This window comes from Colletes gigas, unplaced genomic scaffold, assembly GCF_013123115.1.
Source record: "Colletes gigas isolate AHSC1104 unplaced genomic scaffold, ASM1312311v1 Colletes_gigas_Sc00038, whole genome shotgun sequence".
In the NCBI taxonomy this organism is placed as follows: Eukaryota; Metazoa; Arthropoda; class Insecta; order Hymenoptera; family Colletidae; genus Colletes; species Colletes gigas.
Window position 1 is genome coordinate 1,861,056 of NW_025106667.1, and position 25,562 is coordinate 1,886,617.

Genomic DNA, 25,562 nt, shown 5'->3' on the forward strand with positions numbered 1-25,562 from the left:
AGCACAATAATTTGTACTTTACCTTCTAACATCGACGATTCGCTTAAATAATTAATACTATATCGGTACAATGCGCCTACAAAAAATCTCAGAAATCCAGAGCATTCCACAATCGACATTATCCATGGAACGAATAATGTATCGGGACAGCGAATATCTTAGAAAGTGTCACTGTAAAATATTATTCTTACAACAACAATACAATTTCATATCTCGAATCATTACGATAATTGGCATTTTACAACGCGTGTACTACCAGATCAGTACTTTTCTTCATAATCTCCTGTAAATTCTTAATAATATTTTATACTTTGTTACTCGACAAAACTCTTTGTCCGTTTAATTGTTTTTTTTTTCTTTTTATTTCGTACGACAACGATTACGAATGCTCTTTTGCTAATTCTTGCGCACGAGAAGATCATTCCACTTTTGAAAACGGCTGTGAAAGTTTTACACCGTTGCAATTTAACTTTCTGCTTTCCTTTTTTCTTTTCTTAAACATGTTTTTACCACGTTTGCAGCGGTACTACTATCTGTCTATTACATATAGAAAAAGTTCGGTATTGGAGTAGATTCGTCGATCTATGACAACGTACAATCAAACAATATCCAATTTTTCGTCGTATTCTTCTGTTTCTTTTCTTTTCTTTTATAAATATTGATCACACTGCGAGAGAAAAATAAATAAAATGTACAATTAAAACGATGTTACATCGATTATTTACAGATACGATTTTCACCACCTCGAAGGTGTGTCTGTGCGCTATGAAATGAATTCGCAAATATTCTCGAGAGTATGATAAAATTGCATGACCTTACGATAAGTGATTTTGTAACGATAACATTATGTGACGTATATTGACATTAATTCATAATTCATTCTATCTCATGGTGACCAACAACACACGGTTGCTGTACTATATTTGTGTTCAATATTCGGGATCGTTCAAGTTTTAAAATAATGACTGTACAAAAAATATATTGCTCGTTTATTCATCTCGATAGTTTGAAACGCTGATCACCCAAACGCAACTACGTTACCATTATATTTCTCACAGCTACAACGTAAAGTTTGCAATTTATGCATCCGAGAAACTCGATCAAGCCTTCGGGAAGCTATTGAAACAGTCCGTGAACTTGATCCAAGCTATCGTAAGCGAGAACTCACTTGTAAGTAAGTAAGTAAGTAAGTAAGTAAGTACTTACGTGTTCAGTAAAATCTACAGAGTTTTGTCTTTTATATCACACGATCGTCGAGTACGATTACAATTCACAAAGATTAAAAAAGTGATCAGCATATTGTCTGGTTCGATGTACATTTTTTTTTCTTTTTCTTTTTTTCGTTTTAGTTCGTACGAGCTACGTATCACGGTAATTACAGTCAGTTTTTATTTTTATATAGACTCTGTATATCTTAATCAAATAGCCTACTATAAATCTACGGCATAATCTTATGGCTAGTTTTACGTCGCTTTCAGGAGAGAAAAACAACTATGCTATAAATTTCTGTGTGGGTTATGATGTTACGTGCACGGTAATTCGATTGCTGTTACCAGCTTCGGAATCTTCCTATCAGTCTCTGTTTATTTCAGATACAAAGGAGATGGTAAACATTTTCCCGTTAAAAACTATTCGAAATTTCAATAGTCTAGTAACCTCGCGAAAAACGTTCGAATCAGTAAGCGCGAGAGAATTGAATCTGTTCGAGCCACCCTAGTGGCCATATTTGTAACATTGATAAATATCTCTCCGATGTGTCTGTAACGTGGTATTGCAAATTGCTGGAGAATTGTTTTCATTCCAGTGTAAATAAATGAGAAAAAAAGAAACAATTCCTCGGAATACTTGGCGGTACAGAAGGTACTTACTGGAAAAGCCCGATAATAAAATTAACAACGCAATAGATCCCACTTGTGCTGATCGAAAACAGGAGTATCGGACTAATAAATAATAATGGTCTGCAAAAATTATACGAAAATTCTGGCTCTTCCAACAATCATCGTCTATGATGATATATATTTGCGTAGATGTCATGATCCGTTGATTTCGCGTGTGTACAAGTAAAATTAACAACAATTTATACAACATGTAACCTAAATTAGTTACTAAACGCCCGAACGATCGCGTTCAGACTTTCGTACGTTCCAAATACGAAGCCTAAGAAACCGATCACTATTATAGTAATATCTTTTGCTATCGTGGAAAGCCCGAGGGACGTGTGTTGCCACCAGACGACCATTTCGATGATCGGCGGGAATATGAGTGCTAGTGCTGTGCTGCTTACTGCACCCACCAACGATATGAACAGGCCCAATTTAGGTATTGCCTCTGCTAGGACAACTGCAACAGAGCAATTACCATCAATATTTCTTTCTGCTATACATATATGTACATACATATGTATGACCTATGATGATAACAAATTCATTCATTATTTAGCTACAGTAATCATTATCGGTGACCGGAATTTTATTTTCGTTATTCATAACCATTATCAATGGCAAAACAATTTTTGGTTACCGGTAAACAATATGAACAGCAAAATTTTCTCTAGCTACACTCGATCATCGTCAATTCATATTAACATTATTATATCTATACATACACATACACATATGTATACATATGTACATATAAAATAGAACGATTATTTTATTACCGTACTATTGTACATGTACTTATAGTAACTTTTAGAAAAATGCAATTTTTGAAAAACTGAATACGATCGAGAAATTTGAATTTCAGTTATGGTTTCAACACATGAGAACCCTATTTTTCTTAAATTTAACTCTTGTGTCTCGAAAATCTAACGTGATAGAGTTTCATCGCTATATGTACATATGTACTTACTCGAAGTAGGGAAATTTCCCAAATTACATTAGAAAATACATTATTACAAGTAAAATACTTGAGAGAATAATGGCGAAGAGAAAAACGATTATACTTTCGAAATTGTAAAATATTCCATCACAAACATGGTGTATCCAGTATACAATTTGATGTGTTTTTTTTTTTTCATGTGAAAATAAATCGAACGACTAAAATGGATTGTATGTATATGTACGGAGTTAGTTGAATCTTTCCTGTGTGCTTAAATTCGTAATGTATGAACTGATATGAACATTAATGAAAATTATGTTAAATTTTCAACTTACATGTAAGGAAGCATAACACTGAGCGGAAAACAGTCTCCGATAGAACTGGCCACGTGAAGGGGCCAAATTGCTCGACGATCTTCGGCCACATGATCGCAACAGGAACGTAAAATTGGAGTGCATACGTGAGTAATATACTCAACGAGATGGCAATTTTTATGCACTGAGGTAAGCTGTAAAAGAAAAGAAGGATTAAAACTCGACGAAGGTGTTCGTAAACGCGGCTTCCAGTATTCCATTTCCATCGTCACATCATCAAAATATACAATTATTTCTATGTATGTATGTTAAGTAACACTACATGCAGAATTAGTCGACCACAGAATAACGCAGAAATCCACGATCGTTAATATGGTGGATAAAAAAAAAAAATAAACTGATATAAGTAGTATGTATTTGTACGGTACGGCACTTGTATAAAAAAGAACTATATGGTAGAAACCTTGAATGGTCGACGACGTTTTTCCCATCCACCCTTCGTATGCAACAGAAAATTATGTTACAAAGAGTTTCTCTTAACTACGTGTGCGTCTCGCTATTTTTCGCTATCATTTTGTGTGATAGAATTTTGATTATTCATAACGCAGTACGATTTATCACCTGGACGCATAAAAGTCTACTATAGAATCGGTAAAACGATTTTGGTTTAACGTCATTAATAACCATTAAGCGTTTAGGCAACACAACAGTTGTTAACCACTTGCGTAATTTCATAAATACTAAAATATTATTGGGAAGAATTGTTTTAGAAATAGAAACTTATTTTCGAAATCGAGACTAATTTTAACAATTACTACCCGCATAATTTTAGCGAGTGATTAACATTTCCATACATTTACCGAAATATCGATAGGAGAGTGATTTTATCGGCCGTGCAAAAAATAAAATACGTCGAGATATAAATAAAAAGTAAATAAATTTATACTTACACTTCTGTCTTTTCGAGATTTAACGTAACAGAACCAGCGACCGCCTCGCCGTACTTTAAGTACGACATGAAACCCATCGCGACGAACATTGCACCCACAATGACCATTCCGACATTTAGAACACCAAGTGTCTTATTGAAATTACTTGGTTTCTTCATTTCATTCTTCAGTGGTAAAACCTGGAACGCAATAGCATCGATTAGTAACTGAATTTTAAACTGCCTAAATTTTATTTACAATCGATAACGAACAATTCTGCTATTATACATAAGGAGCAATTACTAAACATGTGTTTAAATTCCTGTAATTTTTCAGACACGTATACCCGTGTTAATATTTTTTATTTTCTGCAATTATTCTATGGAAAATAAAATATTCGAATTTTAAATTAATATAATTTTTAAGCAGGTAAATAAACTAGGAAACATACTTATTGTTTATCGAAGTTGCCCGAGTGTTTCGATTAAAAATATTTATTGAAATAATTAATTACTAGTTATTCATTCCATCGTTCGTATCCCATTTGCAAATATGAATTCTCTGGTATTTAATCTCACTGTACTTGAACACAAAATAAAACTTGGACTTTGATATATTAAATAAAAGTACGTACATGTAAAAAGAAACTATTGAATTTGAATAAGGTTCACGATTATTCCAACAGCAGTGAACTTAAAATTTCTTAGAAGCAAATTCTTACATACAAGTAGTAAATACATAACTGCATTTCAGACCGAAGATATCATTTTTTTCCCAACACGTGGAATAATTTGAATAATTACAATAATTAAATATTGTATCTTGGACTATTCACAAGAAACATCCCACCAAGTGACACCGATCTTTAGTACAGTTTTATCCTTATGTAAAATAGGTTTAATTGTACACATGTTTCTTTGAAGAAGAAGAATAAATTTAAAATGACGACACTTTTGTCTCGACACAACTTCTTTCTGACAAAGTATACATATACTCTGTGACACAATGTCAAGTATCAGGTATCATTCTAAGATGCATTCAGAAGGCTAAAAACTTGAATCGCATTAAAGTCGAATTTGTTATTTCTCATATTGTTTCCAAGATATTTACAGGAGGAACCTTGAGGTGATTTAATGTCGGAAAAGCGTCAGTGTCTGAACGCAATTTTCAAAGTATTTTCGTAGAAAGAAGCGTTCTGAGCGTTTGAAGCGTTGGTTTGTAGGGAAGAAATTTTTTATTTAAAATGCCTACAGAGAGCTTGGAACGAATCGATGTCAGAGGAAAGTTTCGCTACCTTAAATAATTTCCCAAGTCCTTTCGTGCAGAATGCTAACACTTAAAAATGATTTATTTAATATCGGACAATTTGAACTTGTCGAAAAATGTTCAAGATATGTAGAGAAGCGAGAAGAAATCTTGGAATAGATTAAAAATATGAGTACATATTTCTTTTTTTGGAGTGCTTTCGCATTCGCAAAAGAGGTTCAGGAATATTCGAATGTGAGAAAGTTGGTTATTTGTCCGTCGGTTAACGTAAATTTGGTCAGTGTCAGCGTGTCAGAGAGTTCACAGATGCTGCTGTTTGTTAGGGAAAGGAGTGTGACGGCGGAATTGAGTTGTTTTGTCGCCAAATTGATACGCGTTGCATAAATACAGTGGAGCACGTGTGAGACGACAGACGCTTACCAACGTGATACCCTCGAAAGAATATATCACAGTGCCAAAGAATAGAGGCAGGTTGTGCCAATCGGCTATGTACCGCCTCTCATGGATGGGTGGCAGATCGTAGCACATTATATACATGGTGGCGATGTAGCCAGCGGCAACTAAAAAATTCGCCAACGAGGAGATGGGTACCAGGTACTTTAGGTTCCTTATCCACGTGCTGAGCAGTATGGGAATCAGGATTACAGCCATGTGTTCATGGACGTTCATCTGGACTCCGTACACGTCCCCCACCTGCCGAAAATATTCTTTTTCATTGTTGTTTTTTAAACAAACAATAGATTGTATATTGCAATTATTATACGTTGAAAAACTCACCTGCTTCATATTCGTAGCAATGAAAACGAAATATACGCAGCAAAATCCGAGTTGCGTGATACATAAAAATACATTAACCAATTTTCTGGAACAAAGCGACATCGTCAAAGTAAATATGACATCGTAAATGCGAATAAAATTGATATTTAAATATTGTTTTGAACGATATTGGAAAACTGTTGATTCAACAAAGATGTTGATTCTTACTATTCCATCCACAGTCGGAGCAGAGAATATATTAGTTTCATTTCATATTTTTTAATAAACATACGTTCAAAGTAACAGAAATTCCAGTTGACCCTCTATTGCATTAATTCTGTTTTATTTCTCGAAAAAGAAATAATTAAAAAGAACATACCTAAAATCTGTTAAATTTCTTCGGTAAACTTTATAAAAATATTTATATTTAATTTTTAAGTAATCAAATTTTATATTACACAACATTGTACAGAGTAGAAACAATGTGTTTTGCAGCTTTTGTAAATAAATTAAATGCGTCGATGGCGATACCACCCTAATATGTACTAATAATAAATCACCCCTGTAAAATCGAGGGATTGTTACTAAAAATTGTTAAAGCGGAAAAAAGGAAAGATTACGAGTTTAATGAAATGAATCCGTTTTGTGATATCGATGGACCGTTAACAGGATTAATTTTAAGCTGCGTCGCGTCTCAAAATAAGACATCAGACGGATTTTGAGTATATGTAATGGTAAACAAACAGAGGATGGTGTCCCTGTTTAATCTTCTGCCGACACACATACATACGAACCTCATATGCACAGAGTATTTTCGGAGTGAAAGAGGTCCGGTGGCGAAGCAGAGTTCCACGGTATCAGCGAATCCACTGGTAGCGTTTGGATCATTAACGCGACGCCTTACCTCTTCGTTGCACTGAATCTGTAACCATTCGATCACGTACTTACATTATCATACAACAATTACAAACATTATCTAGGAAAAAAAAAACGGATCGAAAATATAGAGTAAGATTAGTTCGTTCGAGGCTATATTTTCGAATTGAAAAAGAAATGAATTTTACGTACAAGAATGTGCTGGGCGTGAACACAAATGACACCAAGGAAGATCGTGAATGGTGGAGCCAGGAGCAGTCCAGCGTGTTTGAAAGCATCGCCCAATGCAAATATTCCCGAGCCGACGTTACCTTTGAACAGGTGCATCATTGTTTCCAAATACCTGTAATAATTCATCGTTCATCGTTGCAAAAACTGTGTAAAAAGATAAAAAAAACTTTTTTTTACCGTGTGTATAATCGAGTAGTGGATGATTAAACTACCTTTTACAATATTTGTCCGATAATGAATTGAAAATTACTTGATAGAAAATTAGTTGAAAGCTGGTGTACAGAAAGTTTGGTAGAGTTGACAGGAAATTTTCCAAGCATTCCCGCGTCTCGTCGCGCGAGCTAATTTAAAATCACCGGCGAATGAACCGGCCGACCGAGTTTGAAAACGCTCGCCTATGTCCCTTCTTGCGATTTTATATCGGCGAATAAACACGTGCCGGTTCTACTCCGGGATTACATATCGTTATATCCATTCGCGAGTACGATCATTCTTCGAATAAGAGCAACCAAAATAGATATCCGCTACGAAAATAAAGTTAACAAATTCCGTTTGAAATCTCTTAATATTTCCATAATATTTTTTTTATTGTTCTCACCCAAGGCCCTCTGTGTAGCAAAACGGTAAAATTACAAAAAGAATATCACATATGAAAATTCAATTTTATACGAATAAATTTTATTTAACCGAGCATTTTCATTCGAAAGTGTTAAAAAATTCCCTGAAAAACAGAATAGAAACAACCGTTTGGTGTTTCTATTCTTCATCAAACGCGACAATTGTTCGCCATTTTATTCAATCAACGTCTCAATGAAACTGGTAATTACGCAATCGATTAATATACTATTAACGTCTTCGCGACACGAACGATTCGCTAAATGAAGAGTTAAATGTGGAAATTACGCGAACCTAATGGGAACCAATGCCAAAATATGTATTTCGAGATACATCTTCGGCTTTAGCGGCTGTAAGCAAAACCTTAGGCTCGATGCTTCTCGTTAATCGTGTTCGCTGACGTTGGCACCATCCAACTGTCTAAAAGTACTAGCTGAAGATCGATCGAAATACATACATACATACTTTTGTACGGAAAAGAAGAAATAAATATCAGTTATCCGAGCTGTGAATTCTTCGTTTAAACTTTCTAGAGTGTAATTTCTCGTACGACGAAGGAAGACGACGATGGCTCGTTTAGAAAACCACCGTGCATTATCATACTTGTAATTCATGTCCCTATGAATTATTTCATATTGTGATTTTCATTAATGTTGCGCATGACTCGGAAATTAAGGAAATTGCTGTTGCGCGTGACGGCCATACATGATCCGGTACGATGCGATTTGAAAAGTCCACTTCAAGCGTGCCAACAATTACGTTCTTATTAAAAAAAAACTGGACGATTTCGTCCTCCCCATAATTTAAGATCGCGAAACGATTCGAAGAATTAAACGTATTACGACTTTTTACATAAAATTTTATTAAAGTTCCTAGTTACGTTAATATCGTCAAATATGTAGATAGGAGTAAGTACGTACGTACTATACTATATGTCAGAATTTTTAATCTTCGTTTTAAAACTATACGTAGATACATATGTATATGGTGATGTAACTTGAAAGTGCAACTGACAATGAGTTATGAAGGGTTGTGCGGTGCGCACTGTGTTCATTGTTATCTTCACGATGGTGTCCTTACGAAAAGATCCTGGATCGAAATATTTAATCCGCGAGAATGCCTCCCGCAAACGGAATGCGAGGTTAAGAACATTTACTCGAAGCATACGTGACGTACATACATACATACATACATACATACATACATACATACATACACGTTACTTCAAGGTCTCCAAGTATGTACATACTGCACTTTAATTGCGTGCGACGATTACGTTGGGGAAAAAGATCCAGGCCTGAACGGTGTGATTTAATTGCTGCAATGACGGACAATAAGTTCGTAGGAAAGACCCATTAACTCTCAAATTATCCTGTCGCTTCGAGTGCAAAAAGGAAGGACGCTTAGACAACAGAGTATGTCAAATTTACGCGATTCTTGGAAAGTAATATGTACTCGAGAACGTGGCGGAAAACTACGATTATCCTGATTCATCGCGACGATACGCGCCGTATTATGTACTTACTTCCTTCCTCTTCGTCTAAAATACCAGTACGCCACTTTAGAAACACGTCAAGTTTATAAAAAAAAGAAAAACCAGAAGTTTATCGTCAAATTTTTCTTAATAAATTTAACTAGAAATATTAGAGAAATATTATCTATCTAGAAAAAGAACTTCTATACCATACATATACATATGTACATGTATGTATATCAAATTTGATAGATTTTAGTTGGAAATGTGTTAAAAATTTCACCTTGGTATGCTAAGTTTAATAAACGTTTTTTTAAATTTACGATGCAATGAATAAATTGCAAGCAACAAGTTTAACGTGAAACAATCTCTTGACTTTCTTACAACGATTTCCTAATCCTAGGTTATATCGTAGAAAGTTCAGATCCAAGATCTGCCTCACAATCGAGGCGTTCTCGAGCCTTTGTAGTCAGCTGTGAGAACGAATAAGAAACGGTTAGAGCCCTTTACCATACTAACCGAGAATACGGTATGACTCATGCAACTTGCATGAGTCATACCGTGTTCCGCCAAATTAGTCAGGTAGATCTCCAAAACGGTATGGCTATACGTTTCTCAAACAAGAAAAAATACAAAAATTATAAGAACCAGTGAATTATTCGAAACTGATTCCAGTTTCAAATATTGCATACTAGAAACAAAATCACCGATACCATGATTGTAAATAAACTAATCAAAAGTCATATTTCATGTCGAAATACCTAACAAATCACATTCTATATTATTCTGTGAGACTGTAACTATGTACATAATGCCAAAATTGTATAAATAAAATAATTTAACAAATCCTTGGAAAATGTCTAAAACTGTCCTTGCCACGTATTGTAACATTAATTATTTTGCAAAATTTTATAAGCTATAATATTTTCTCTGTATAATCTTTACTTTGTTGTATTATTTCTTTTTGTGCTCAAGAGTTTTTTCATAATATGTTATAATATATGTATGTATGTATGTATGTATTTTAAATCGATCCTGAAAATTGCTCGATGGACGTTGAACGTCTCGAGGCGAAGAAATAAAGGAACGAAAGTTGAGTTTCAAGGTTATTGTACTTACGAGGTCGGATGGTTGACGGAAACGCCATGTTCGTTAGTTCCGCCTTCCATGTCGGCGCCCTTCTCGACCGCCAAAATAGGATCCTTCGACTGAAAGGCTCCGTACGTGCTGCCATTTCTGCAAAACAGTTATTCTCGTTCGTCACTTTTCACCTTTCATTGTTTTTCCATACATATTAACCTACCATTACACGAAATTGTGTAACGTGATCTGCTACACTTTAATGATAATTGTAATACTGTTCTTCCCATCAGCTCCTTTTTTAATATTTCTCGAAATAACGTTCTTTAATATTCGTTAAATCAATATTTTGTCAACCAGTGTTGAAACTTCCGACTAAGACGATGTAAACTTACACGCAAGATAAAAATAACCTTACAACAGAATTCCCGGAGACTTTTTCACTTTCAAATCTAGTAAATTTTTCGTTCTAATAAGGGAACTGAACAAATTTGAAAATGTCACTGAAACATGTTGAAATAAACCTTGTAAATGTTGACCGAGGAAGGTGTTATAGTTTATTTGTAAAGAGCTCCTTGAGAAAGTTTATGATAAGAATTGTTGGGAATTATGAAGCATTAAACTTAAAACTAGTACCCCAGATTAAGAACCACTGACGTAGAACGTTAAAAGGAAGTAATTTCGTAAAAATGTTGATAACGTAAATTCGCATGATGCAAAGGTACTAATGAGATTTCTAATTATCGAATGGCTCTGTAGGACGGAAACCGGAGACTAGTCGCAACAAGTACAAACTAGAATGCAACGCTAACGACTCGCTTCTGTATAAAGTTACATACGTCTACCCTTTCCCATGAACGTCAAACCAGTTGTTAGTAAGATTTACGATTACCATACCGCGTTCTACCCGTAGACTTCGTGACGCTAATGCACGCGAATCGGATATTGCGACGTTGGCGATCCGCTTCCAACTAAATACATTAACATTTATACTTTTGTGCGAATTCTAGTTAAAACGTTAGTCATGTCGATGTCAAAATAATTAGAACAATAGTTGCATCATTCTTTCCTCGAACTCCACTCAAACGTACTACAAAAGAATCAAACCGATAGACAATAGATATAGATTTTCCAATTATTAATATGCAATAATAAAGAAATAGAAAATGACCGAAACAAATAGAAATTATATGACCTTTATAGTAATTATAATACATATATTAGTTATAAGAAAGTTATTTTTTAAACGTGTCAAGTTTAAATAACAAGCAAATTTTCCTTATCGTTATTTTTCCAACAGATTAGAAATATCCTTGGAAATTGCGAACAAAAATATTCTTTTCATTCTCATCGTTCCAAGTCAGAAGATTGAAGAGTGAAAGGGAAAAAGAATATATGTATGTATGTACATACCTACGTTAGAAACGTATTTTAAAATCTGTTGATCTTTTTTGCTTTCACTTCCGGTACATATCGAATTATCAAAGTACAATCGATTTTATATTGTGAAAATTGCTTACTAATTTGGTGAAAATTAGCAATTTTCAAGGAGAGAAAATCTGTCGATGATGATATGATGCCTTTACGAATAGAATGCATCATGGTCAGTGCGGTATAGTTGCACGAATGAGTTAAACCGGTGAAAGTGACAGTCTAGTCTGCTCTTTATTGCAAGACCTGCATCCTGTATCCGATATTAACATTTCAAGGTAAACACCCTTTATACTCGTCAGAAACGGCATTTCAGGCCGCACACGTATTTTATGCAGTATAGTGACACGAGGCGGTCAATTTTCCAACTTGTTACGCTTTATTTATCCGTTTGAAAATAAGTAAAATGTGACGAGACCTTTACAGTAACTACAATATTTATTAGTTATAGGAAAGCCAAAGTGAGTGAAATATCCATACGTAAATTTTAAATAGCCACAAAAGTTTCCTTATTGTTATTTTTCTAATATAATATTAGAAATATACTTGAACATTTTTAAATAATATTTATCATCCTTTGACAATGCTATCTGACATTTTCCTGTCAAAACCGGCGAGTCTGTAATTAAACTGACGTAATTTTCGTATTCACGTTACTTTACCTAACCCAAAAGGTATTTATTAACTCTAAACAATAATATAATAGTATCTTTTAAAAAATCAGCATACGTAAAAATAATTTAATAGTCGGAAATGACATTGTTCGTGGAAGTTGTCACACGTGCTTGTTATTATACATTCGCAAATAAAATATCGTTGAACAATGTGCGTGCGTTGCTAATAGCGAATCTCTGAGCCATAAATAATTGTGTACAACAATTAAAAATCTAACGTCCGGCCATCTGGTAGTGTTTATAAGTAGTGTCTTTTAAGATAGTATCGATTACGCAACGAGTAAGAAAACCTCGATTCGTTCGGCGCAACATCGTTCGATGCACACATCGATCTGCATAATTGTCGCTTCGACCTTATGAGAAATTGATTAACGAGTGAAAACCGAATCGAGTGGAAGTTTCGTGGTTCGATGCTAGATCGAAATATCGTTGGGTGCCAAGCAGCTACATACGTCACTCTTGGCTCTGCACTTACCATTGAAACAGGAACACGTAGGTATGTACATATGTATAGGTATAAACTCGACAACATTTCGCAATTTATTCGTTTAATACTACTTACTAGTCGAATCTTCGAACTATTTCGGTCATCGACGATCTGGATAGCATGCATCACGCAATCTTTCCGAAAGGAAATCTTTTGCCATTAAATAAACAGTCTTATTAGAACCACACCAATTAGAACAAAAACCGTATGTAACATCGTTTGAAAACAATAGGAAATATTAAATCCAGTGGTAAATAAGAAATCCATGAAATGAGAGAGAGAGAGAGAGAGAGAGAGAGAGAGAATTAATGCTTAAGAAATTTTTAAACGAATCAGGAAGCAATATTCACAACAGATGGATGAAGCTGAACACACTGTTGAAACGACTGAAATACTATTTCCAAGGCACCGATAAATCGCAAACATTTCTATAAACGTCACATTCTGTCACGTAATTCGCAACACTTATTAAGCATCGATAATCTTAATAACATATAGAATTCTTCAGTCTGTTTCGTACGAGCCTCATTGACCCACATTTGATGAGGAATACTATAAGAAGATGAACAGGATGAGATTAATGCAGCGTTGGAAGATTACATACTCGCGTTCCGGTAATAATTTTCTTATTAGCAATATGGATGTTACATAACATGCAGTTACGCGACATTCTAACATAGTGAATTACTGAACCGTCCAGGTGACGTTTGTTTACAACATTCTGGAAGAATTCAATTTACTATTGTTACGCCCACAATTTGATAGATTAGAAGAAATATTAACGAAAAACAATACTGTTTCTCTAATAAACGAATAATCATTTTAGTAAAAATGATGTTTATTTACCTGTGAGGTTCCTTCAGCGTCATTTCGTCACCACGAAAGCTACTCTTCTTCATGTTGGGGCTATTATGCATTTCCATCTGTAAAAATAAATAATTAAATCAATAGTAAAGTACTAAAACTATGACGAAACTGTACAATAAATAAATGAAAATCGATACGAAATTCTATTATATTTAAAACGAGGTTTCAATAATCGATAATATTTTTTCCTTCCCAAACGAATAGGTAATAGGTATGTATAGTTAAAATCAGTATCATTTATCTTATATGTACTTGCTGGAAACTTTTATTTATTTATTTATTTATTTATTTATGGGCAAAACCCATTGATTAAAAAAATTACAAAATTACAGAAGATGATTGTTTATTTAACCTCGAAATTTCTCAAAAGATACATTAAAAAAAAATCAACAGATACTACATATTTATTGGGTAGATAACATAGAAATTTTGTTCTGATGAAAAATTCTTAGTAATTCTTAATAATTGCAATAAAATCGAACCATATAAGAATATGTACATACGTCAGACACATGTTAGAATACATTATCTAATTAACACTTACACAATAACTGATAGACTGTTTCCTATACTATGGCGAGCAAACTTCAGTTTACTTCTGAATCAATGTCCCCGAGGAGAGATACATATGTATATGTAGCAATCGTTTCATAATATTTGATAAGATCCGGATATGACCTTCAAGAAATTCGACGATTAGAGAATTCGAAATAGTTTGGGTAATTCATGCTTGTATAATTTAAATTATACGTTCGATTTTACAACTCGAACGACTAATATTTTATTTTCGTTTTACATAGAAATAGGAAAGACTTAATAAATAAGATAAAATAAAAAAGATTTTGTAAATGTAATTTTAAGGTTGTAATTTAATCAATGCGGATGTTTTATCATTTTAGCCAAGACACAAATATTATACAACTACCATTAATTACGAAAATATTTTTTATAATTATTCCTACTGCGTCATACATATGTACCTATTTAGCCAGAATACCGAATGATAGAAATGATGTATGTATAGCTGATTTTAGAACGGCAGAAAATTGATATTTTTTTCTATAATTTTATTTAAATTTTGTTTAATACGTACATATGTAAGTATGTACATATATTGATTGTGGCTATTGCAATATTTTGTCGGCCATAATCGAGTGTCTGGGGACTGTAACGCCTGATAGTAATCGTATCAAAGCAAAGCCTTCTGCAAATGCAATCCACCGAGTATCGCATTTATTGATAATCGCTAGTTTGTTGACAGCGTTATTCATTTCGCTGAAATTCCATGTTCGTGAGAACGAAACCACGTGCGTCCGTTAATTAAACTCCAACAATGGCGGCGCTCCTGCTTTTCTTCGACAACGGTCGATCGAATTAAGGTCGCACAGAGTCAATGAGAGACACACGATCCAGTATCTCACGGAAACGTGACTGAACATCTGTCCAACGATTTCCTTCGATTATCTTCGCTGTATTATTCCGCTATCATCGAATAACAAATGATATTTCACTCTGGACATTAACAGGTGAACACAACACGCCAACAAAGTAATTACAGTAAATGATAGCGCAGATTAAAAAAACATTCCATAATCGATCTTTACGCTATAGGTCTTCCTCAGGAATGTGTTAATAATGTTTTGCAAATCGAATAAAAATAATTAGATAAATTGTTACTTTTTTCATTATTGATATAAATAAATAATATTTTGTCGATATTTTAGAATAGTTTTGCTCCTGTTAAAAGACAAAGCTTCTGTTTTTTCAAAGACGTTTTTATACTCGGATGCAGAGGGAGAAAAAGAAGATGGTTGTTCTTTTCACGATTAATTTTACAATGCCTTTAAAAGTTTATGTACGACCTTTTCTTATACAAATGTCGTTCTTCTGTGTATACAATTCTAGTATTTTGTTTATAATAGAAATAAAATAGTTTTTTTTTTAAATTGTACACATTAATTCCCTCTTTTTTTTTATTATTCCTTAATTATTTATTATCTTTTCGTTAGTATTATTACCTTAAATTTCATCCACATTATAAACGTGAAATTTTCCCCCTCAAATATGTATACGTATATGTATGTACATATGTAAGTATGTACATATTTTCTTACAATACAATATTCATCGATTGCAGAATATGTATTCTCGGATTTACGGATAAAATCGATGTAACATCGAGATGAAAAATAGATGTAGATATGTAAATCATAGACGCGAGAGGTCTTGAACAAAGTTACAATTATCGTTAATTAGCATAATCGCGTTCGTCGTAAACGTGTCCGCGTGAAACTAGTTCGATCAACATATCCTTTAGTCGCGTTCGAGTAATATTCCGTGGTTAATATTTTGCGACGCGCGAAACGATTCGTAGAGGAAAATGGCGAACGTATATTATTGTTTGACATCCATTAAGTAATCCGTGCGTGTCTGCGATAGATTTAACTCATCCATGACGAGCTACGAGAAATGACACACCGCACGCGCGATACGCGCGATACGCACGAAAATGGCACGTGCACGCGTGCATCGATGCACACACGACCCAACAATTACAACCTATTTATCGTTTGATTCCGACTAGTTCACGTGCGCAATGAATCACGAGTTCACGGAATTCGTGTATCCTATCGATTAATTTTTTTTAATAAATACATAGAAACTATAACACATCTTGCAGACAAATCATACAAGGTTCGTTCATACATGTTTCAGTGACATTTTCAACGTTGTTGGCAAAAAAAAAAAAAAAAATTAAAATTGGTGGTGCTGTTACATACATTCAAATACATACATATAGTCAAACATAGTCGGTTTTAAAAAAGATCGTATCACGGCATGAGAGATTCTTAACTGGTAAGAGTATTACTATATGTATAGTAAGTACTAAAAGAAACAAAAAAAAGTGTGTTTTGGCAAACACACACGTGACAACAGTGTGCATCGTGCGTGTAGAATAATACTGAAGTGGGTGTCATGATTAAAGAGCAAGATAGCGGTGCGTGAATCACATTCGATGGCTTGATAAACAATAGATTAACATCAGAGTTAAGAAAAAGTAACCAAGAATTAACCAAAGAAAATTATAGGACATCTCAAATGAAAAAAAAACTGAAAAAACGATACAAAATGGTAGATACCTAATAGAGGGGCTGGCTTATGGGGGTTTCAACTCACCCCTATCGACCAAAAAAATCTATCATTTGAATTTCAATAGTTTAAGGCAATTTCTTTGTTCGTTGAAAAATGTTAAACAATCATCAGAATCTTAAGGGAGTATCGTAGTGTGAACCTTTGAAATATCGATTTCTTTTTTTTACATTTTCTTAAACAATATAATATACATATAGTGAAATATGTTGTATATCTGCATCAAAACCTGATGCTTGATGTAAATCTATTCTTTTATTATACATAAGTTATCAAGTTTCACCAGTATGTATGTATTACAATAATATTTATTCAATCAACTAAGCATATACACTTGCTATTTGTGTGTTATTTATATTATATTTTACTCATCATTTAATTAGTATGTATGTATTATGTATAACTATAAATATTTGTGATTTCAACTAGAATTTTAAAGATATGTTATTTATTGGTTTCAGATACTACATATTACAGGCCCGGGGTATTTGATACCCCGACTGACACAAATCGAATAATAAAATAATATTATTCTAATTTTATTTCTCTTCATTAATAGAGATACGCTCTTTCCTCTTTGATATCAACATTGTGCAAACTATCGAATAATTAAGTCTGTCGGTAATTACTTAATTAGGGGTTTATCGTTAGGTTTTATAATATTTTACAATTTTATTTTTACGGACCAATTTCCATAATAAATTCTGTGTTCTAATTATTCCAAAAAATAACATTTTATTAGTTTTCCTTTAAAACTCGAAAATGGAGCGTCGTTTAAGTTGTATGTAGTTCCTTGGACGCCTCTATTTAATCTCGTAGCAATAAACAAATAGAGAAATCTGACAAACGAGTCACGTTTAACAACGCATCTGCAGCGGAATTCTGTTAATTATTATTGTGATGTTCGTTGGTGGAAGCGTGTCAGGCATTCGGTGAAGTGTCTTATCAACGCGATTAGTGCAGGATGCACGTTTCATGCAATTCCAAAGAAAACGAAATGCAGACTAGCTCGGTTATCGTTTGTCTTCTGGTTACGTCAGGAACGTAGATTACCTATCTTAATATGCTAATAAAGAGTTATCTTGTAAAAAGTTTTCCAGCTCGCAATCAGAAGAGGACCGGTTAAGAGGTTGCTACGAACGATCGAAGTAATCAAACATACCGATAAGCGTTATCTTGACCGATTATTTTATTAACAGTCGAAAGCAAACGAACTTGAATAACTCATTGTGCATAATCGTTGCGCGTTTTTCTTTCAAAATAGAGTTCAGTTATCTACCACTGGTAAATTCCTGTCCATCGAATTAAGACCATTAAATATTTTCAAGATTTTTTACTTATTTAATAAAATTAAAACATTTCCAATAGCGGAAATACTTTTTTCTTTTTATTTGGTAAATAGTAAAAATAAAGATTTTATTAACAAGAATCGAATGTTACCGTTATTAACTTAATTATCAGGTAGAGGAGGAAACCTTCCAATAAGTACCACCACATACACAACAATTTTCGACATAGAGAATATATGAAGAATATGGCAGTACATACATACATATGTACATATGTACATATGTATGTATAACATCCTTCCAATCATCCAATTTGTTTAAAAGGGTCTTCCTCCGATCTACAGGGTCAGATTCTTTGCCTTTATGGAGAATTGTTAATTTTAAGAATTCAGGCGTAAGGTAAGGTTTTGCAGATACATACATACATACATACATACATACATATATGTAAAAAAACTACAAAAAAAGAGACGTCGATCGTTTTTACCCAGTTGAAAAATTAAAATTGAAATTCTCATACAAGTGAAATGTTCAAGTAGAAACAGTTTAATTGTTAAGCAACCGCTGGTGACGGGTACAGGGTGGAAAGGAATTGATTATGCGCCTTTTCCAACACCGTGTAAGTAAGAAGTACATATGTACTTACATACATAGCAAGCGATCTTTCGCAACTGTGGTAACTAGGACGAGAAATTCCTCCTCTAGTACCTACATACTTACTTACCATACATAGTGTAACATTATTTGATCGCCTTTTTTCTAAGGAAACTTCTTTTTAATAATTCCAATTTAATACAGTCACGTGACTGTATTAGAAATCCGCAGCTCGAAATATTTCATTTTTCTATATTTCTATATTTAAATCTCGACTTTTTATAAATATAAATTATTGAGTATCCTGGAAAATATTTCACGTTCCTCAAACTTTCATTAAATCGATCAAGTCATCACTGTATGACTCTTCCGCCATTGTTATGAAAGCAGTTCTATTCGTGTATAATATTATACCATTGTATTTTGGGATACAGTCAACTGGACACATTCACATTTGATATCATCATTGTTGACTCATTTTCCGCATAAAATATGCATCATCATATGCACGGAAGAGATAATATGTACATACTCGTAAGTACGGAACAACGTCTGAACTGTACGAAAGACAGTAGCTAAAAACAAAGGAACCATTAAGAACCATTTATCGTACATTGTCCAAAAAATTAACAGTGTCTTGTGAAATAAGCCTCACTGACAAGAATTCAACTAGCAAGTTCAATACGAAATGTCGTAATATTGCTCTTTGTACCAAATCTATTAATATTATCGATTAATTAATGAACCGGTTACGATCATTCAAAGTTACACTATGTAGTATTAAAGCATTACACATTAAAGTAATAATAACTACATGAAATAGAAAACACGTGTTAATAATGGTAGCCTTTCTCAAGCTATAAGGAAAAAAAAACCTAATCGAGATTGTCGTATTAACGAAACACGAGCAACTAGCTATTAGCAGGGACAATGTTAATATTTGCTCGAGCAATTTAATGCTCTCAGGAAGTATACCAGAAGAAGTTTAATATCAATTGACTTTGAAAATAGAAGCAAATAAAAAGATTGAAATAATCGTTCTTAAACCAGAAGAATACGCTTTCAATTATAAATTAGTGGCCCATTCTTCGATTCACAGCGGTACACGTTCGCATGATTACGATGCCAAAGTGCACGAATTATGCATTTAACTCAATTACCAATTTAATATGGTTCTTGACACGAATTACGATTCCCGGTACAATTATGATAATCTTTATTGTGATTTAGTCAGTGGTTGTGTGCGCGTCTCTTAGACTAGATCGTTTCTACGAATAACTTGAATACATTTTTAAATTAGATGATAAACGTTTGACAAATTACTTCACGTCTGCAAACGCTCTCAATGAATAAATTTGCGTTAAGCAAGTTACAGCAAGATACATATGTTTTAAAAGTAGGGAGTAAGATTTCAACTATATTTGTTCATAGTCTAGTGACACGACAGATAATCAAATTTTAGACGTACGAGAACTTTAAACGTTAATAACTTTTTAAGGAAGCCTCGATCGAGAAATTGATATTCTCGATTTTCATCTTATTTTCGTCTCTAGAATCTACCATTAAAATTTTCCCCAGGGATGGAAGTGGCGTGGCAGTCAAAGCGTTAACTAAATATTACATTTATTTTATGGCCAACATTTCCTTTCGTTTGAAATAATAGTTTAATTCCTTAATTAATAGCCTAGTTCGAAAATGTAATCTATCGTGGAGATATATTAACAGAACATTACTTCATAGCGATTCATGCCACTTATCGCAGATAGGTTAAATAGGTTTCGGAAGGTTCAGTTATGCGATGAAACGCGTAAATCGTGCGGTGGCGCACGAACCGCGATACCAATGTGCCAAAAAGAAGAAGCGATAGCCCTAAGTGACCCATTAGATTAAAATTAAAGAAATCATGTAAATAATGTATTTCCATTCGGATAATATTGTACCGTGTTCGAAACTCTGTCATAAAATTTGACGAACCAAGCTTAAAATATTCAGTCGGTAATAAAATTCTAACGTGTCCCACCAATGATGTAATGCTTCGAATAAAACTAATCTATATAAAAGGACGCAAGCATATGTAAGTATGTACTTACATACTTAGTTGCGTCGTCGGTGAATTAAGAGTCGCATCAATCAACGTTTCTTCTCTGATATAAATAGTTTTCTCTTTTCTTCCGTACTTAAAGGTAAAAAGTATTCGTGAAAAATCGAATCAGCGAATGATCTTTGCCATCCCCGACGCGTGGAGCTGTTCGATCGGTCGCGGCGAGTGGTGGTGCTGTTTGCCCATACACGCGTACCTATTTACTTACAAACGGCGCCCATTCGAAAATAGTCAATGTCAGATTATTTCTTGCATCGACATTCCGACGTTGCAACGACAGGACTGGGTTCGATAACGCGGCGCCTTGTTAAAATTTAGGAAGAAAGACCACGTGCACCAGGAGAAAGACACGCATCGCCTGAGCCAGAACTAGAAGACTCGCATCTTGGCTAGAATTAGTATTTCTATTGGCTAGACTGCTCGTTGTTAGACTGATCGATGATTCACGCCCTCCAACTGTATTCAATTAACATTTTTAAGACTAAAGGAAATTTATTTGAAATTTTGCTCGAAAATTTCTTGTCCACTATAAATGTGTTTCAAAGTAAGTACATACATACTTGAATATACATATGTATGTATGTATGTATGTATGTATAATAATAAATAATCAGAGTTCGAAACGTCGAAAAAAATAAACTAAAACAAAGAAATACTTGCAATTAATACTAAAAGATAGAATAATGATTATACCGATCGATTTACATACTCGTCAACGATATGATTCAAAAGTCATGATAATTTTTAGATAGATATCGATTTAATTTTCACAATATGTACATACTTGTAATATGTGCATAAAATAAATGTAAATTAAGTAATTATTTACATTAATCGAGACCTCGTAGACATAACGTTGACATTGACATATGTTGTACAGTTGTTGGTTCTCGAGGTACACTTGTTTAAATCTTTCTTACTTTCTTTTGCTAGAATAATGACTCTATTCTATAATAAAAATGGAAATTCTGTAAATTGTTAGCCATTACCTTTACTTACCCTACGTAATAATGAAATTCAAACGTAATTACAAACTTTGAAACTGTAAAAAGAGAAACTATGTTATCCTCAAACATATGTACATACCTACATTCATATATGTATACATATACATTGTATATCGGGTGATTCATATGTAGAACTTGTTCACCCCAAACGGTTTTTAAAAACAAAAATTTTATTATGGTACGAATAATACCGTTTGGTATCGAAATTTATGAGAGCAGTGAATTTTCTATAAGACATTTTTAAGCTTAATTTGTACGAAACCCAACAACTAGTGAGGAGATGGAGATTATAAGAAAATATTCAAGTTTATTTAAAAATAATTGTATAATATTTCTACATATAAAATACCATTTCTATGAAATCCACACTTTAGGTGTTATTCAGAGTGATTACTTATGGAACCTATTTCTATTTACAATCGTAAACACGTACAATAAAACTGCATCGTCAAATTTTTATCAGCTTTATGTATAAACAAAATTGTCTGTTTATTTGTTGTTTCTATTTTTCTTTCGTTCGGTTATTCGGTACACTCGCCACAACATTGTGCTTATACTATCAGCACTATCAGCGTAATAATAAAAAAATTAAAGAGGTACATATACAGATTATAGGCGACTGATACGCATTAGGAAACTCGCTCCTACTTACTTACACGTTTCTTGCACGTGCGGCGGTGCATCGGCCAAGATTATTTAAATGTCAAACGTTTAATCGCCAAATCGCCTGTCAATATTTACCCAGACGTCACCTTTTATTCGTACAAACGTCTCTTTTAGTACGAGCAAATTAACGAAATCACTAGAAAACTAGTATTCTAAAGACGAATGTAAATGATGCGTCACAACTGTGCGAAAATGCCTAACAACAATACTGTCGTGTTTCTCGTTTAATTATTATCATTTGTTTAGAAACAGACACGCACGTTTCTACCCTTCTGTTTATACAACTTCGTTTATGAATATTTTCATTTATTTATTACTTTACGGGGTTGAAAAATGCGTGATATCCGATGGTTTTATTTTCGAGACCAATGCGCATGACCTAATGTGTCTGCTGCATTCGACGTGGATGATCGCCAAATATCAACGACGGACAATTGACGGAAATGTTGCATCACACCCCGCCGATCGCTGATGAGTATGTATGTACAGTGTATTCCGCCATTCACAGTGTTGGCGAAAAAAAAAAAAACGATATGTATTCGCTATTGTATATTCGCACTATGCAAGGTATAATACGAATTCCTGCTAGTATTTGTGTTAAACGATCCTATTGTACAAAACCCAAGAGATCAGTATGTTGTGCTCTATATCTGCAACGCACATTATCATGAATAGGTGCACACATGCCAAACAGTCACGATAAACTACGTCTAAAAATTGAATGACAGTGACGATACGAACCGTTCTTATCTTAATTGGTGTATCGTTGCATTTTTATCCGATAAAATGACAAACAGAATCGACGGTATAAAGTTTGTAAAATACACTCGAAGCGTTATACATATGGTAAAAAACCCTTGATTTAATCATACTCATTAAATTAATCCTACCGAATTATTGTATTTTGATGAATCGTTGAAAATCACAATTCGAATGAAACAATCGATCGAGAGACCTATCGATGCTCTCGGTTAAACTTAAGCACAAAATATCACAATTTAGTCAATTTAATTTATGCAACTTATCCAACTTCTCATTTAAAAAGCTTCCCACCCCTAAATCCGTCGAACAAATTTACTACCTAATTCAACCTATACCATCATAGAAAATAATAATTTTTATAAACTGAATACATATTTTGAAACTGATAAACTTTTCTTCAGAACATATTTTTTGTCAGATTAACAGAGGAAGTGCTCGAAAAAATGTATGTAAACAACTACAACTGTAACTTATTGCTTATAATTTGAAGGAATTGGTTATAAAATACTATCAAGTTAATAATAAGAAAAAAACCGTTATCCCTCGGATGATGGACCCACCCCCAGGTCGATCTTGACTCGAATCTGACTTTTACTATTCCGTATTCCAGTATAATTGTTATAGAGAGTGTTCGGCCAACCCTGGGAAGGCGCTGCCCGATAAAAGTATCACGATACAAAACAAAAGCGTTAGCAAGAAAGGAAAACATTGAACGTCACACGTGTATCGTGTGTATTTCGGTGAAACGTTAACTGCACTCGATAAGGGCAACACTGAAATAATTGTATCTTACAAATCACTTAATGTCACTTGTTGCGCGACCAGCTGTACGCATCAAATGCATAAATAACACCGTCGGAAACCAACCCGCTTATCTGTGTAATCGCATCGTCCCAGATATAAAACAGTTTATGTATTTAAAACCCACCGTGAATGAAAACTGGCCGACTGTACTTACAGGGTGCGTTAAAATTTACGCTCGAAACTCGAAACGTGAGTCTGGAATTCGAGAGTTTCCAAGATAGAAGGGAAAAGTATGTTTCGTCGCAACAGATGTTCAAACGCGAACACGGTTCCGTCAAGTCTTATTTTTCGACAACTAGCGTATCAAATGAAACACTCGAGGAGATAAGTACTTACTTACCTAACTTCTAATACATGCCTTTTCAATATTAAACTCTATTGGATTACAATCCAATGTTTACTAACACTTTGTTGCCCGTTTCGTATACCTCCGGACCGTAAACTTTAGCACAGACTGTACAACATCGAAACAGCGGAATTACATACATCATCATCCCTTAAAACCGATCGACACACGCTCCTCTAATACGTATGTATCAATAATACCCAAAACGCACAAGGAAGCACAAACGATACGAAAATCGATTCGATCGATTTGAGGAAGATTTGTTAAGAAACTCGTAATTCGATGAGAAAGAGACAACGACCGATTGTTTTCGTAAAACTTTTAAAGAATTAAAGAAAGATCGTTCGAAGACGATCAAAGATGAGATTAAGTAAATGGTGTAAACTGTACGACTTACTTTATCGTAGTCAATTGAATGTATCCAGATGTGCGAACGGGCACTGGTAACCCATGGATGGTGGCGATTGTCGTCCGATCCGTAAACACGTGCAACGGTCGGCTGCTTCCGCGCGACTGAAACGGAGCCGCGATACTCGGGTACGTTCGAGCCAGACCGCCAAACACTGATTCGCTACTCGCTCAACTCGCTGCTACTTTGCCAGACTTGCCCGGTGCGACCGTGTCTTTCTTGGCTTTCCTCCGACGCGACGATCGACCAAGAGCCGCACCTAACCGAGACGACCGCGATGCTCCCTGAATTTCGTTCGCGGTGGAACCAGCCGACACCGGGAAACATTTCACGATCTCAAAGATATATCTGCTTCCGGGAGTCCCGGGGCAACACTCACGGGGAACAACTTTTACGGTCAAAGATTCTCCAATGTGGGCCTTGTTTTATTCGCTTCGGTCATGAGCAATTGCAACACTCGAAACGCAACAAAACGAGGAAACAACGCTTTCACCACAAACGACAGAGATACGTACTTACAACTTACTTACTTACTTACTTACCAGTGTATCTCGCAAAATCTGTCCACTTAAGGGGTTCTTTTAGTGTGAAGTGCGCTTTTATTAAATTTTGTG

General features: G+C 34.3%; 1 protein-coding gene across 5 annotated transcripts; it reads right to left on the minus strand.

Annotated features, from left to right (window-relative positions):
* Positions 1–272: 272 nt before the first annotated feature.
* LOC122402618 (proton-coupled amino acid transporter 1) lies at positions 273–25,136 on the minus strand. Of its 5 annotated transcripts, XM_043405548.1 has the most exons (11): positions 24,937–25,135; positions 13,800–13,876; positions 10,401–10,517; positions 7,154–7,304; positions 6,880–7,007; positions 6,107–6,191; positions 5,750–6,022; positions 4,085–4,263; positions 3,598–3,630; positions 3,156–3,328; positions 273–2,340 (listed from the first exon to the last, which is right to left on the minus strand). In XM_043405548.1, the coding sequence occupies exons 2-11, from the start codon at positions 13,874–13,876 to the stop codon at positions 2,099–2,101; spliced, it is 1,458 nt and encodes a 485-aa protein (XP_043261483.1). In that variant the 5' UTR covers positions 24,937–25,135; the 3' UTR covers positions 273–2,098. The 5 variants fall into 5 exon arrangements, with proteins under 5 accessions (XP_043261483.1, XP_043261484.1, XP_043261486.1 ...); XM_043405549.1 differs by lacking the exon at positions 3,598–3,630 and having other exon boundaries at positions 24,937–25,133; XM_043405551.1 differs by lacking the exons at positions 13,800–13,876; positions 24,937–25,135 and adding an exon at positions 12,942–13,067.
* Between the last annotated feature and the right edge of the window lie 426 nt (positions 25,137–25,562).